This window comes from Mus caroli, chromosome 19 (assembly GCF_900094665.2).
Source record: "Mus caroli chromosome 19, CAROLI_EIJ_v1.1, whole genome shotgun sequence".
Lineage (NCBI taxonomy): Eukaryota > Metazoa > Chordata > Mammalia > Rodentia > Muridae > Mus > Mus caroli.
The window spans coordinates 22,269,807-22,283,572 of NC_034588.1; the positions used below are offsets into that span (position 1 = coordinate 22,269,807).

Sequence of the window (13,766 nt, forward strand, 5' to 3'; positions counted from 1 at the left end):
TCCCCCTTTTTGGCCCTGGCGTTCCCCTGTACTGGGGCATATAAAGTTTGCAAGTCCAATGGGCCTCTCTTTCCAGTGATGGCCGACTAGGTCATCTTTTGATACATATGCAGCTAGAGTCAAGAGCTCCGGGGTACTGGTTAGTTCATAATGTTGTTCCACCTATAGGGTTGCAGATCAACTTGGGGTTCTTTTAAGACGGGGTTTCTTTGTGTAGACCTGACTGTCCTGGAACTTGCTCTGTAGACCAGGTTTGGCCTTCAACTCAGAGATCCACCAGCTTCTGCCTCCTGTGTGCTGGGATTACAGTCATGCGCCACCACTGCCTGGTTCTTTTAGGTGTTTTGACATAGCGTCTCACTCTGTAACCCAGATTAGCCTAGTAGGTAACTCAAACCAACCTTAAACTCACGGCTATTCTCCTGACCCAGCCTCCCGAGTGCTAAGTTTACAGTTGTGAGCCACCATGCCTAGCTAGGTACTCAGTTGCCCTCCATCGACTTTGCCAAATACTTTCATAAAAAACTTGCATGTAGAAGCATTTCTGCATATATGCATGTATGTACACTATGAGCATACCATGTGCCAGAAGATACCAGCAGAGGTGTCGGTTGTGAGCCATTGTGTGAGTGCTGAGAACCAAACCCGGGTCCTCTGCAAGAACAGCAAGTGCTCTTGAGCATCGTTTCAGCTCTCTACCTCTGTTGGGTGCTTTGATGGTACTTTTCCAGAGCGGAACTATTAATGTGGGGTGGGTGTTTTGTGTCTTGTCTGTTTGTTTAATTGTCCATATTCATTGTACATGCAATGGTTTTATAGTTTCAAGTAGACCGAGTGCGTTTACCCTCACCCCTCAATGCCCTTCGGTGGTCCCCTTCCCTTCTGCTCTCATTTCGTATGCATTTAATGGACTCAAGTGTCCCTATACAACGTGTACACCACAAACCAGAGAACGCATGCAATATTTGTCTACGTCTGGCTTGCTTCACTTAACATGATGGTCTCCCGGTATGCCCATTTCCTAGCCAACGACATAACCTTGCTCTCTGTGACTGAATAACACTCCATTGCATGTATAAAATATCTTCTCTACCTCTTTATTTGCTGATAGACACTTAAGATCTTTCCATAGCGTGACTACTGTGAATAGTGATGCAGTAAACATGGATGTGCACATGTCTTTCCAGTGTGTGACTGATAGCCTTTCAGGTACCGAGCCACATGTGGTTGGCTGGGTCTGAGGGTAGTGCTATTTGCAGTGTCTGAGCACCCACCATACTGATTTCTATAAGGATTGGACAATTTACACTCCCAGCAAGGAGTCCGTCCACCTTCACCAGCACTTTATTACAACTATTCTCTTTTCTGTCTTTATTAATTATTTGAGAATTTTAGGCAGGCCCTTTCATGATATTCATGCCAACTCTTCCAAGATCTATCTCTCTGCCCACACCAAACTTCATGTCCTTACTTTCTGGTTGTTGTTGTTGTTGTTGTTGTTTTCTTTAATAACCCACAGAGTCAAATTTGTGCAGCCTAGATAGATAGATAATATTATATATTACATATTGTATATATAATACACACACACTCATGGCCCAGGGTCATCCACTGGAGTGTGATTGACCTACCAGAGGCCACTCCCAGAAAGAAAACTAACTCTTGCCCCCAAAGCCAGCAACTGTCTGTAGCTCCTAGTATAGGAACTCAAGAACCCCACCCTTCTTATAACGATGACTCCCCTCAGTGAGGGTGAGATATAATCAGTGGCTGTTACATTAATGCTTTTATTTTCCTCTTTTTTTTTCTGGTGGGGGAGGATCTGCTGTCCTTACTCTATATATGATATTCAGTTTTCCCAGCCCCACCTAAAGAGGCTGTGTTTATCCAGTATGTTTCAGGCTGGCCTTGAACTCCTGACCTACCTGCCTCCACTTCAAGAGTATTGGAGTTGCCTTTTCCTGCTGGCTAAAGATCCTGTATATGTTTCACGTGTTTCTTGGCTAACTATTCTTCATCTTTTGAGAACCATCTGTTCTCTTTATTGCCTGGGTAGTTCCATTCTTCCATATTTAGTGCCCTTAGTATAGTCTAGGTATTAACCCTCTGTCTGCCACAGGTTTCCTGTGGGCCGCCTCTTGTTGCTTCCTTTGCTGTGCAGAAGATTTTTCGTTTCACGCAATCCCATTCTCTAGTTCTTGGGATTCTTTGCACAGAGCATTTGCTGCCATTTTGAAGTGTTTTCTCTGTCTTACACTAACCGTCTTGGAGTTTCTTACATTGAACTCTTCCTTCCGTTTTTAGTTGATGCTCATACACTGTGAGCAATGAGAGATGAGGATCAATTTCCTTATTCCTTACTCTGTATGTGATGTCCAGATTTCCCAGGCCGCTTACTGGAGAGGCTGCTTTTATCCAGTGTACGTTTCTGGCATCTTTGTCGAGCTTCACGTGGCTGTAGCTTTGTGAGTTTCTGGCTCTTGTATTCGTTCTATTGGTAAGGCTTTCTACTGAGATTTTTGTTGTTGTCTGATTTATTGAGATCTTCATTTCCAAACTTCAGTTTATTATTTTTCATCATTTCTACATTGCTATTGAGTTCTCTTTCCTATCCTGCATTGACTTCCTTCTTTATACAATTGTTTAGTGCTGTCTCCTTAAATCTATTTAGAAATGTACTTGTGTTGTCCTTAGTGTCATTGATCATTCTTATAAATAGTCTTTTTAAACTCTTCTGGGATCTCATCTTATTTCCTTCCATTGGAATTCGTTATTATAGAACTGGTCATTTTTGGAGGAGTCATGTTGCTTTGACTTTTCAAGTCTCTTATGTTTCTGCAGTGGGACTTGTCCATCTGGGATTACGTCATGGTTGGATTTGTTGATTATCTATTTCATTTGAAATATTTTAATATCCATCTTCCCCGCTAGTGGTTAAGTCAGATCCTCAGAGCACATGTTTAGGGCATTGAGCATAACCTACAGCAAGGGGAAAAAAATGGTCTTGGTGTGACTTGTACCAACACAAGTGCAGATTGTCTCTATGTAGCTAGCTATGTGTGGAAGCAAACTGGCTCTGTGGTCACATACCTGAAAACTGATGCACAGGACCTTGATGCAGTCGCTTGTCTGACTGCAGGTGCCGATCCCATCCCTGTGTAGCATCTCACTGTCCCTTCTCTGGTGTGTGGGTTTTGAGCCTTAGCTGGGAGCAGAACCCTGTGGTGCTGCATGTTTGTTTCCCTACATCTATCTTTCGTTGTTTGCCACACAACCTGTCTGGTTTATGGGCCACGCAGTGAGTATTTTAACTAGAGGAGTCTTTCAGTCAGTGGGTACTGGAAGGGACTGTCACCAAGCTTTCTCCTGGCACTCGCCCTAGTACCTTTAAGCATTTGCCACTATGTGGGAACAAAGAGCTCCACAGTCCAGTTTATTTTAGACAACATGGTATAAGATGGGTGGCTGCCATGGACCAAGGTAGCTAGCTAATGCTGGGCATCTGAGGGACTGTGAGTCAGTGCAAAATGGCTAGCAAGAGATGTCCAGGGAACTGAGAAGTAAGTGGTGATGTAATTCTTTTTAGCAGAATGATACTTTTATGTCACTCTGTGTAAATATGAGGACTTTCCTTTTGCCTTTGCTTTCACCAGCCTGCCTATACGTGTGTGTCTGTCCATAGGCCTGTGTGTGTGTCTGTCCATAGGCCTGTGTGTGTGTCTGTCCATAGGCCTGTGTGTGTGTCTGTCCATAGGCTTGTGTGTGTGTCTGTCCATAGGCCTGTGTGTGTGTGTCTGTCCATAGGCCTGTGTGGCTACCTTCATGTGGCCCCTATGCAGGTTTACCTTTGTGCCTATGCCTGTGCCTAAGTGTAACCCGTGTCTGTCACTATGCTTGGGTGCCTGCAGCAGCTGCCTACCTAGCATGGATAACCTGCATCTTATCTGTCAGTCACTTCAGCCCTCTGGCCTCCTAGGACTCTCCTCTTTGCCCCACCCCACCCCACACACACACCAGATCTTGGTCCTCACACACTGCTTGTACACTCCTGGGGACCTGATGAGTCTTACTCCAGTCTGTGGAGTTTCTCCCACGTAGAACTCTGCATAGTTCTGAGTCTTCAGAGTGAGCTATGCAGAGAAGGACAGGCCTGTAAGGGTCCCTTGCCCCTGACTCCCTGCAGTCTGCTTAAAATGGCTTGTCTCTGTGCATGTCGGCTTCCAAGAAAAGAGAACTTTCCTAGAACCAGTCTGTTGTACACAGCACAGGGTTTCTGTCTGGACTGCACATGCTCTTGGCGCTGTGTCCTATGTTGATTATGCTTTTTGAAACTCAGGTGTCCCCTCCTTCTTAGAACTCAATCACTCCTCTTTGCGGGTACATATTTGTCTCCCCCAACCCTTCATAAATTACCTGGCTCTTTAAGAGAATTTTCCTGGCTTTCTCTTTATCTTAACCCTAGGTTCCGACTTGCTGGGTTACTCTGCGAATAGAGAGAGCACTTGCCAGTCAGGAGCACTTCCAGAATGACCTCTGAACTCTCCCCTGTTCTGTTTAGTGACCGGTCTTTCTTTCTTTGTCACTTAAGCTAGTGTTTGTTTGTCTGTCTGTTTGTCTGTCTGTCTGTCTGTCTGTCTGTTTTTGTCAGCACCCTTGTAGGATGGCTGCTCAACGAGCACCCCGCTTTATCCCCTAAGGGAATCCAGTAGTCTCTGCTTGGGTTTTACCATCCCCCAAGAGTTGGTTCCTGTGTTTCAACTGTACTTAACTCCATGTTACTGCCCATCAATCTATTAACAGCGACTATCTCAGGAACAAGTGACATCATTTACTTTCTTTGCTTTGTTTTATATTTATATGTGGCTGTTATTTTGGTTCCAGTACAGAAAAGGCCTAACATAGAATCAAAACGAATTCTGCGGTTGTGATTTCCAGGAAGTTTCCTCATCCCAGTTTATATGTTTCAGATTGCCGATCGCAACTGCAGCCGGATGTCTTACTATTGCTCCGGCAATAGTGATGCGCCAGGTTCAACTGCAGCCCCAAGACCAGTCAGCAAAAAGGTATAGACCAGGGCGGAATGAGGGTAATCTCAGCACAAGAAAGGACTCACTGGTGTCTTCGTGTTACAATTGAAAACAGACACTAAGTGCTTGCTTTCTGTTCCCTGCCCAGCTAACATACACACATCCTTAACAAAAGCAAGTGGCAAAATTAATATTATTTTAATACTACATGAAGTAATATGCCTTCTTGACTACGTGTTTTTGGCTGAGACCAAGTGCATCCAGAAAGAACCTGAGCCATTCCTCGGGGTTGACCTGTAACCCTCCTCAATTCTGAGTTCAGAAAACATGCAAAGTTGGGGATTCCTGAAACCAACAAGACCCCCTGGTCAGAACAGTGAGTGTGGTCCAGAGAGACATAGGCTATCAAACCAGTTGTCCGTCATGTGTCCCTCTCTGCCAGGTATCCAAGAGGTTGATGTCATGATTACCATACAGGATCCTTAAAGTGCAGATACACTAATTGCAGTTACACATGAAGCTGTTTCCAGTCCCCAACAGCATGGAAAGATTTTATTACAGACAAGGAGAGCATGTGCCTCGAATGACTGTCTTTGGCCTGGAGGAGTGAAGGATAGGGAACGAGAGGTGGCACTGAGCTGACGCTGTAGACCGTGCAGTAATCCAGGCTCTGGATGTCGGCAAGACCTTCCAGGAGTTAACTCTGAGAGGGAAAGTGACAGGAACTTGTGGTTAGGCCCAAAACTAACTTGTCACCTACCCTAACATTTAGCATTAGGCTGTCACAGCCACTGGTCCCAAGTTCTGCTTTCCTTTAAAAACTGTATTATAAAAGGCTAAACATGTGACACAATCCTTAGCCCCCATCCCCCAGCACTGGAGAGGCAAAGAGATCTCTGTGAGTTCAAGCCAGCCCGTTCTACGTAGAGAGTTCTAGAAAACAAGAACTACATAGTGAGTCCTGTCTGAAAATAAAATAAAACACTGAAGCAATCAGCATATTTGCCTAAAGTCCGACTTCCTTAGTGTACATCCTGTTTGGTATTGCGGTTGGCTTGCCTTGACCCGGAATGACCAGGAGGGAGTTGGTTTTATTTTGGGGGGAGGGGGAGCTAGCCAGTGTGTTGCCTTCATAGCTTAGCAACCGCTTTTGCTACTTGCCTGTCTTCTCTAACCTCTGGAGCAAGGTGTTCCTACACTAACACTGTCCACTAAGCAACGTGAATTACATTGGGAAGCAGCTTACCCTTATGTAATCTCTTCCTGCCCTAAGACTCTGGCAGACAGGCTGACCTATTTCTAGCGGCTACCTCCACGGCTGGTGGAGGGTGTCCTTCTTCCCATGGGAGGGTGGAAAGGGCAGCATGCTGTCATGTGCCCGGTTGGCAACCAGCGGGGTTAACACTCAACTCCAACCCCTCCCAGATGGCACAGCCTCACTTAAGACTCCATCAGCAAACAGATGTGCTCCCGTGCACTAAGATAACTAAGGTTTAAACTACCCCCATAGAGTGAGTGAAACCAGCCAATGAGCAGAACTTAACTGCGGAAAATAGCCAGAACACTGTAACATCTGCTCGGAGATTTCTCCGTTTGTCACCTTCCAATTTAGATAAGTAGCCCTCACATTAAATGCCTATAAGAGCTCGTAAATGCCATTGTGAGCACCCCAATCCTGTGGATGGTTTGAAAGTCTGTCATGAGCAATCATTATCACCATCAGTCTTTGCTTTGGACTGACTTTGACACGTAACTTCCACCCAAAGATGTGAAATTTGAGTGTTGAAATAGTTCTCACTCTCCTGGCTGCGGAAAAGCCACAGACGAGTCTATCTGTGTGCGTGTGTTCTAGGCTTTGCACACATGTGTAAGATGAGTGACCGCCAAAGGAATCCTAGCCACTGCTTTTGCCTTTAGTTGGTGTGGCACTGTCTTGATTTGCCCAGCACCGAGCAGGTCCCCCAAGACAAAGGGAGTTCGTTCTATTTTGAGAGCATGGAAGTATCAAGCAAACCAAAATGAGTTATTAGTTTTATTTTTGATCCTCACCTTCTTCCCTTTTTTCCCCCCTTAAAAAATTTTTCATGTGTGTGTGTGTGTGTTGTAATTCAGAGTTTCACTCATAAACTCATCCATGACATTTCCCTCATGAAGCAATAATGGGATGATGCAAAGATTTGTCCAACCTTGAAGGCATCTGAATATATCATCCAGACAGTGGTTCTCAGAGTGTGGCATCCCAGTGCCAGCAGGAGCTTGACAGAATGCAGATAGATCCTCAGCCCCTGCTCTAGACCTTCTGCCTCAGACTCTGAGGATGGCACCAGCCATCTGAGTGTTACTTGAGGATCATAGCAACCAACAACTCAGTTTTGTGGAAGAGCAAACTAAGAGCAGAGAGAGGAAATGCATTGTGTGGTTGGTGGGGCTTTGAAAGTCCTTTCTCTCTAGCATACACCACCAGTACCACCCAGGAGAGCTGCTCCACAGATGCAACTGTTATTGTAAGGCTGGGGCCATGGTGCAGTGCCACCCGCTGCCCTCCTATGTGTTATTTCCGCACTGATTTTGCCTCCTGTCACGGCCTGGGGTACCTTGGACACAAGCCTCTCAGCTGTTGAATCAGAAGAGAAGGAAAGGGGGTTTAGTGGGTATTAATCAACCTTGCCGTCACAGCCTGGTTCTTGTTTGTTTGTTGTCTAGCATTTCCATGAGGAGCTTGCCCTGCAGATGGTGGTCAGCACTGGAGTAGTGAGAGAAACGGTCTTCAAGTACGCCTGGTTCTTCTTTGAGCTTCTGGTAAGATTCTTGTGTTTGTATCTATGCTCCGGCTGGGCGAGCAAAGCACGCCTGGGGAAGGCAGAGTTTCCTGTGTCAAGACCTAGTCCTAAGCCTAGGATTGCTCCTTGAAATGCAGCTGCCCCTCATCCTCCGTCCATCTTCCACCAAACTTTATCGACTCTACTTTAAAAGTCAACCCCCGTCTTTGTATCTCCTCAGGGTTCCCACTTGACCAAGCCACCATTGGTCCTCATTTGCCTCTTGAGGTATCTTTGCTCTCAGTCCATCCCGCCCACCCCAGACAGCCAGTGTCATACAGACTGTGTCAGCCTCCTTGTGGTCTTCAGAACACTAGAAATAAAGTGCCGTGAAAAGAAACCATAGCTAAAATGTCCTCGTATATTCCTAATGTGTACCTGTGTCTCATGCCATGGTCCCCTCATTTAGCCACATTGGGCCCCTTTTTAGTTCCTAGAAAATACCAGGCCTGGCCTTTTAACCTAAAGCCTTTTTAAAATTTTCCTCTCACAAGCTACCTTTTACGACTCACCCTCAACACACTCTCTGCACTGTCTCCTGGCACCACCTCCTACAGAGCCCTTCTCTGGCCACCATACTCAGTAATGGTGTCTCAACTTTACTAGCCTCCTCTTGGAGACCCCGTTCACTCCTTATGAGCACTGTATGCAATTTGCCATTGTTTTCTGTCTTACCTACTGGATTTCTAGGATGTGATCCTCGATATCGTACAAGCAGTAACCAGCAACACTAACAGTGGTTGGGAGGAATATGGAATCTGTATATCTGTTTACCTACCTATGGAGTCAGTCTCCCAGCAGAACAGCGAAGGGTACATTTATTGTTCCTCCATGTTTTCATGAAAAGAGTGCTGAGACCTCCTTCTGCTTCACTATTGACAGACATGGAAAGATTTTGTCATAAAGGCCATTGAGAACAGAGGCTGGGAAGATGATGACTCAGTGGGTGAGAGCACACATGCTCTGCAAGATTCGAACCTGAGTTCGAATCCCCAGAGCCCACATACAAAAGTAGGCGGGGCTGCATGTGCATGTAACCCCAGCATTGGAGGACAGATAGGTGGGTGCCAGAAGCTCAGTGGCCAGCCAGCCTAGCCAAATCTGGAACCTCTGGTTCAGTAAGAGTCCCTAGGTGGGGGGGGGGGGGAGCGGGGGGGGGGGGGGGGGGGGGGGGGGGGGGGGGGGACAGGAATGGTGGTATACAGCTTTAATCACAGCGCTTCAGGAGGCAGAGGCAGGAGGATCTCTGTGAGTTCAAGGCCAGCATGGTGTAAAAAAAATCAAGTTCTGGGACAGGCAACAGAGAAACCCTGTCTCAAAACAAAACAAAACAAAACAAACAAAACAAATAAAAAACAAACAAATAAAAACGGAATCCCTAGGTAATAAGGCAGAAAGCAATAGAGGGATGTAGCATGTAGTTTTTAGTACCCCTCTTTAATTAAGCTCTGGGCAGATAGCACTACCAGTCCCTGCTCTGGCTCCCTTGGATCCTCCAATGAAACACACACACACACACACACACACTAGCTTATTTTTAATATGCTTTTAGCTCAATGGCTGGGTACTTCTAAGCCTCCCTTGGCTAGCATGTCCTTTTCCTCATGCCCAGCTCAACATCTCTAAATCTGTCCTCCAGTTTAGTTGCATTTCTAATCTTGCCTGCTACCCCACGCCCAGTTGGGGAAGCAGCCGATGGTCACTCCCTCCAAAACATGGCTAATCTCTCTCCTTCCTTGCATGTCCTAGCCTGCCTTTTGGGAATATGGAAGTCCTGCCTCTTCTACCCAGCCACTGGCCACTAGCATCTTGATTGATCAGTCAAGAACCAATTGGGGAACAGGACCTTCAGCATGCTCTCTCTCTCTCTCTCTCTCTCTCTCTCTCTCTCTCTCTCTCTCTCTCTCTCTCCCTCATACACACACACACACACACACACACACACACACATTCCCCATCGAAGCATCAGAACCACTCCCCCTACAGAGGAAGACATCCAAAACCCAGTCCTTCATGTTTACTGGGTTCCTTCCTCTCACATTAACTGAAGAATATGTTTAAGGAAAAGGAGTAGAATTTCTGCCTGAGCTCTGTTTCCTCCATTGAAATCCGAGGCAGAGAAAAACGGCAATACTGAACAACCAGACAGAAAGAAAAGGGTCAAAGGAAAGGAAGATACCACACATCTGGAGGAAGCAAGGCATGGCAGGTAGCAGAGTTAAGAATCTTGTCTTTTACCATGGAAACAGTTTTAATCCCTGAGAGGCTCAGCATCCCAAGGCCTAGTCTGAGAATGACCCCAGTGCACTGACTCAGATCCCACAATCCCATGGGAGTGTTTGATAGAATGAATGAGGTTCCTGTTGGAGTGGAGGAAACTGTACGTACGTACGTACGTACCTGTCTTCCTAGGTGACTTCAAGGCACACCTACAGTGTACTAGTCCCCACCACCTCTATTTTGTGACTCCTAACCATAGCTAAAGGGCTCTGGAATTTTGACCAATTCAGCACCAGATCTTAATCTTCAAGCCAAGCTGGTTAAGGCCTGTGGCTACAGCTTGCTAGCCTTTGGTTAATAGCATCATCAGGGTATACATGAGCTCTGTGGTCTGGCACAAAATGGACTGGTAACAATACTCATCCCCTTCTTTTTTCAGGAGGCACAGAAAATATTTTTTAAAATGTCTCGAAAAAACAAAATAAGCAAAAAACCTGTTCTGTATGTCCTGTTCTGCCTGCTGTCTCACCCACCATCAAGCTTCCTCTCAGAGAAGATCCCCTTGGGCCATGATCCATCTATAAATAATTCATAAAATAATCCCAAATTCTAAGTCAAAATTGCAGACAGGGGGGGAAAAAGAACTAAATTTGCCTTAGTGAAAGGTGTCCTAGTTATTAACTCGCACATTTACACGCACTTCCTTATCCGCTCTTAGATCTTAGGCAACACCCTGCTTGTGGGAAAAGCACCGAAATCCCTGGGGCGGGGACTCAAGCCCAACTTCATGAGGGATCCGGTAGTAACTCTGCAGGCTCTCAAGTCCATCCTTGAATCTGTGAGAACTTCTCTTCTCCCCATGACCCACAGCAGGTTCTCTTCTCCCCATAACCCACAGCAGGGCTAAAGAGATATGCCACCTTTCTCAGCTGGGGACGGGTGGAGCCTCCTTCTCTAACCCTCAAGTCTAGGTTCTTTCTGTTCCCTATTTTGCCTCTTGGAGAAGTTCAGAGTTTAAACATCTCAGTCCACTATACTGACTGACAGTAGGCTAACCCATGCCATCCAGTTAGAACACTGTGTGACTTATTTGGTTCCCCGTCATCATGAGCTCAGCTTGAGTGGTTCCACAGAGCATCTTGTAGCTCCATTTTGAAGGCAAGCTTGTAATTCTGGGAAGAAATAACAGTGACTCTGTCTGTTGAGTAACGTCAGTAGCAGTTGGCACCCCTGAAAAAAGAAAAATAACATCCTAAGTGAATTGAGCATCTTACTTCTGTATGCCAGCTACTGTGTTAAATATTTTTAAAGCATTGTCTCGTTTAATCTTCCTATAGCCTTGACTCCAGGTCTTTGTGATTCTGAGTTTGCAGGTGGGGTTAGAGGAAGAATAGCCACAGAAGAGCTCCCTGATCTGTCTAGGGTTGGTGGCATTACTTCATTGTTTATGACTACAAGGAGCTAAGAATGACAGAGACGGTGAAAATTGCTTCTAACTGGTATAATTGTTCACTTAGACTTGTTTGGCCCAAGAGAAGGGGGTATCTAAAGTTAATATGTCCCTCTTACCTCTAGGACCCCCTTATGCTACACAGATGACATAGTTTAGAGAAGTTCCCATGGATCAAAGCACTTTGATGGGGTTGGTCCTAATGCAAGCCCACCAGGACAGCAGATACACAGGGCTCTACAGACTGTAGCCTCTCTGTCAGCTGAAAAGCATTTATCACAAGGCCTCTCCCCAGGGTGTCTGAGGTGATGCAGAAGCCAATAAAGACTAGAGAGACACCCAGGGTGCCACAGCTGCCTGAATCCTTTGGTTACCTAGCCTCGTTTGTTCTGAAGAATTACAGAGAAGGAGCAGGCATTCAGGGCATAGAGAAATCTAGAGACAGGGAAGAGATCTGCTCGGCAGGGGTTGGAGCCATAGAAAAACATTGACACTGCCAGGACTACTCAGTGGCAGCAGGAGTGACAAATGGCTAAACAGTTCACCAGTGACCTCAGGCTACAGTCTCCTGGTCACCAGTCCAGCCAGAAGCCAAAAGGAAAATAGGGAAGGGGCCATTGCTACAGTGTACAGACACCTCCTGAATAAACATTCACACATGGAGAAGGGCAAGAAGCCATGTGGGGGTTTGGGGCTGTGGTGGGCATAGAATGACCATTGATCTCAGACCCAGGCAGCACCTTAGTCCTCTGTGCACTGTACCTGACTGGTGCTCAGAAAACCTGAAGAGGAGAACAACTTCTCCTTGGCAGCAGAGGGGCAGTTTGACACCTCCAGCTGTGCTGGCCACCGGGTGCTAATGAACAATAACTTTGTCACAGGAGCCAGTACACTTAGTCCTCGGGTTCGTTTCACACATTTTAATGAATGAGCTCTGTGCAGTTAGAAGTCTCTGATTCAGACCTTGGTGGCTGCGAGGTAAATAGGTGACCTAGTTCACTTCCTCGGGACATGCCATCCTGCACGAGGGGGTTCTGAAAGTTGTCCCTTCTCAGAATGGGCCACAGAGGCAAATGTGGGAGAGATTCTTTTTCTGTCCCCACCAAACCCTACATATGGGTCAAGCCCCACTGATATTTTTGCTGGGTTCTTTTGTGAGGACCCAGGGACACAAGAGCTGGCAGGTTGCTGGCAGTCTGGACACAGGCCATCAGTGGGGAGTACTATTGTGAGAATTATTTATTTGGTTGTGGGATGGCCAAACTCAGCAGGCAGGAGCCGAATGTAACAATGAGTTCAACAGGCTGGCGCTAGGGTGGGTCAGCCAGCCAAGGATGGGGATTGGGGTCACCTGCACAAAGAGCTCTTGTCTTCCCTGGCCCTAGGCTGGAAGTACAGTGAGAGAGATACTTTTGTCTAACAAAAAATTGCACCCTGTTCCCACCCCTCGTTCAGGTCGTCTCCCTGTGCGGGTGTGCATCTCCGGGACTATGGCTATGTCTGTGTGACCTGGGCTAGAAAGGACCTTTAGGCTAGGAAAACCATGGTTCTTACATTGGCTTTTCTGTGGTTGGGTCTGCCCTGAGCTAGTCGGGAGGGACATTATCCGAAACATGGACCAGAAAGCTGCCTCTGTCCTTCCTTCTTGAATTGCACCTTGTTTGTCTTGGCCTTGACAGGTTTATGTTTTGAGAAACAGAACTCTGCTGTCAGTGAACAAGGGGTTCCATTTTGCTCAGAGTGGAAGCCAGTTTCCAAGACACCAGATGGGGCAGATGTGGATGGGTCAGCTTCAAAGGAAATTGCTTTTCTGTTGTTGGATTGTTTACTTGCTTGTGTGTGTGTGTGTGTGTGTGTGTGTGTGTGTGTGTGTGTGTGTGTTACTTGCCTGATGTTTTTGCTTGCTGGCTTTGAGGCAGGGTCTCACTTTGTAGCCCTGGCTGACCTGGAACTTACTATGGAGACCAGTCAGACTTTAAACTGTTAGTAATTCTCCTGCAGCCAGCCATCTCTTGGGTACTGGGATTATAGGTAGGTGCCAGCAGGCCCAGCTGACAATTGCTTTTTGCTGCCATGCTCTGACTAGTCTGGACAAATTCATGAACATGATTTCAGGATGTCAGCACACAGCCATGAGAAATCCCAGTGTAGTGGACACTTGACCTATTTCTGTGATAAAATAGTCTGAGGAAAAGAAGGAAGGGAGGGAGGGAGGGAGGGAGGGAGGGAGGAAGGGAGGAAGGAAGGAAG

General features: G+C 46.5%; 1 protein-coding gene across 3 annotated transcripts in view; it reads left to right on the top strand.

Annotated features, from left to right (window-relative positions):
* Positions 1-13,766, top strand: part of Dock8 (dedicator of cytokinesis 8) — a 203,828-nt gene that overhangs the window by 132,672 nt on the left and 57,390 nt on the right. For all 3 annotated transcript variants that reach the window (XM_021151299.2, XM_029472366.1, XM_029472365.1), the window contains 2 exons: positions 4,968-5,063; positions 7,731-7,826. In XM_021151299.2, coding sequence (XP_021006958.1) covers positions 4,968-5,063; positions 7,731-7,826 — 192 coding nt within the window. The remainder of the gene's footprint in view (positions 1-4,967; positions 5,064-7,730; positions 7,827-13,766) is intronic.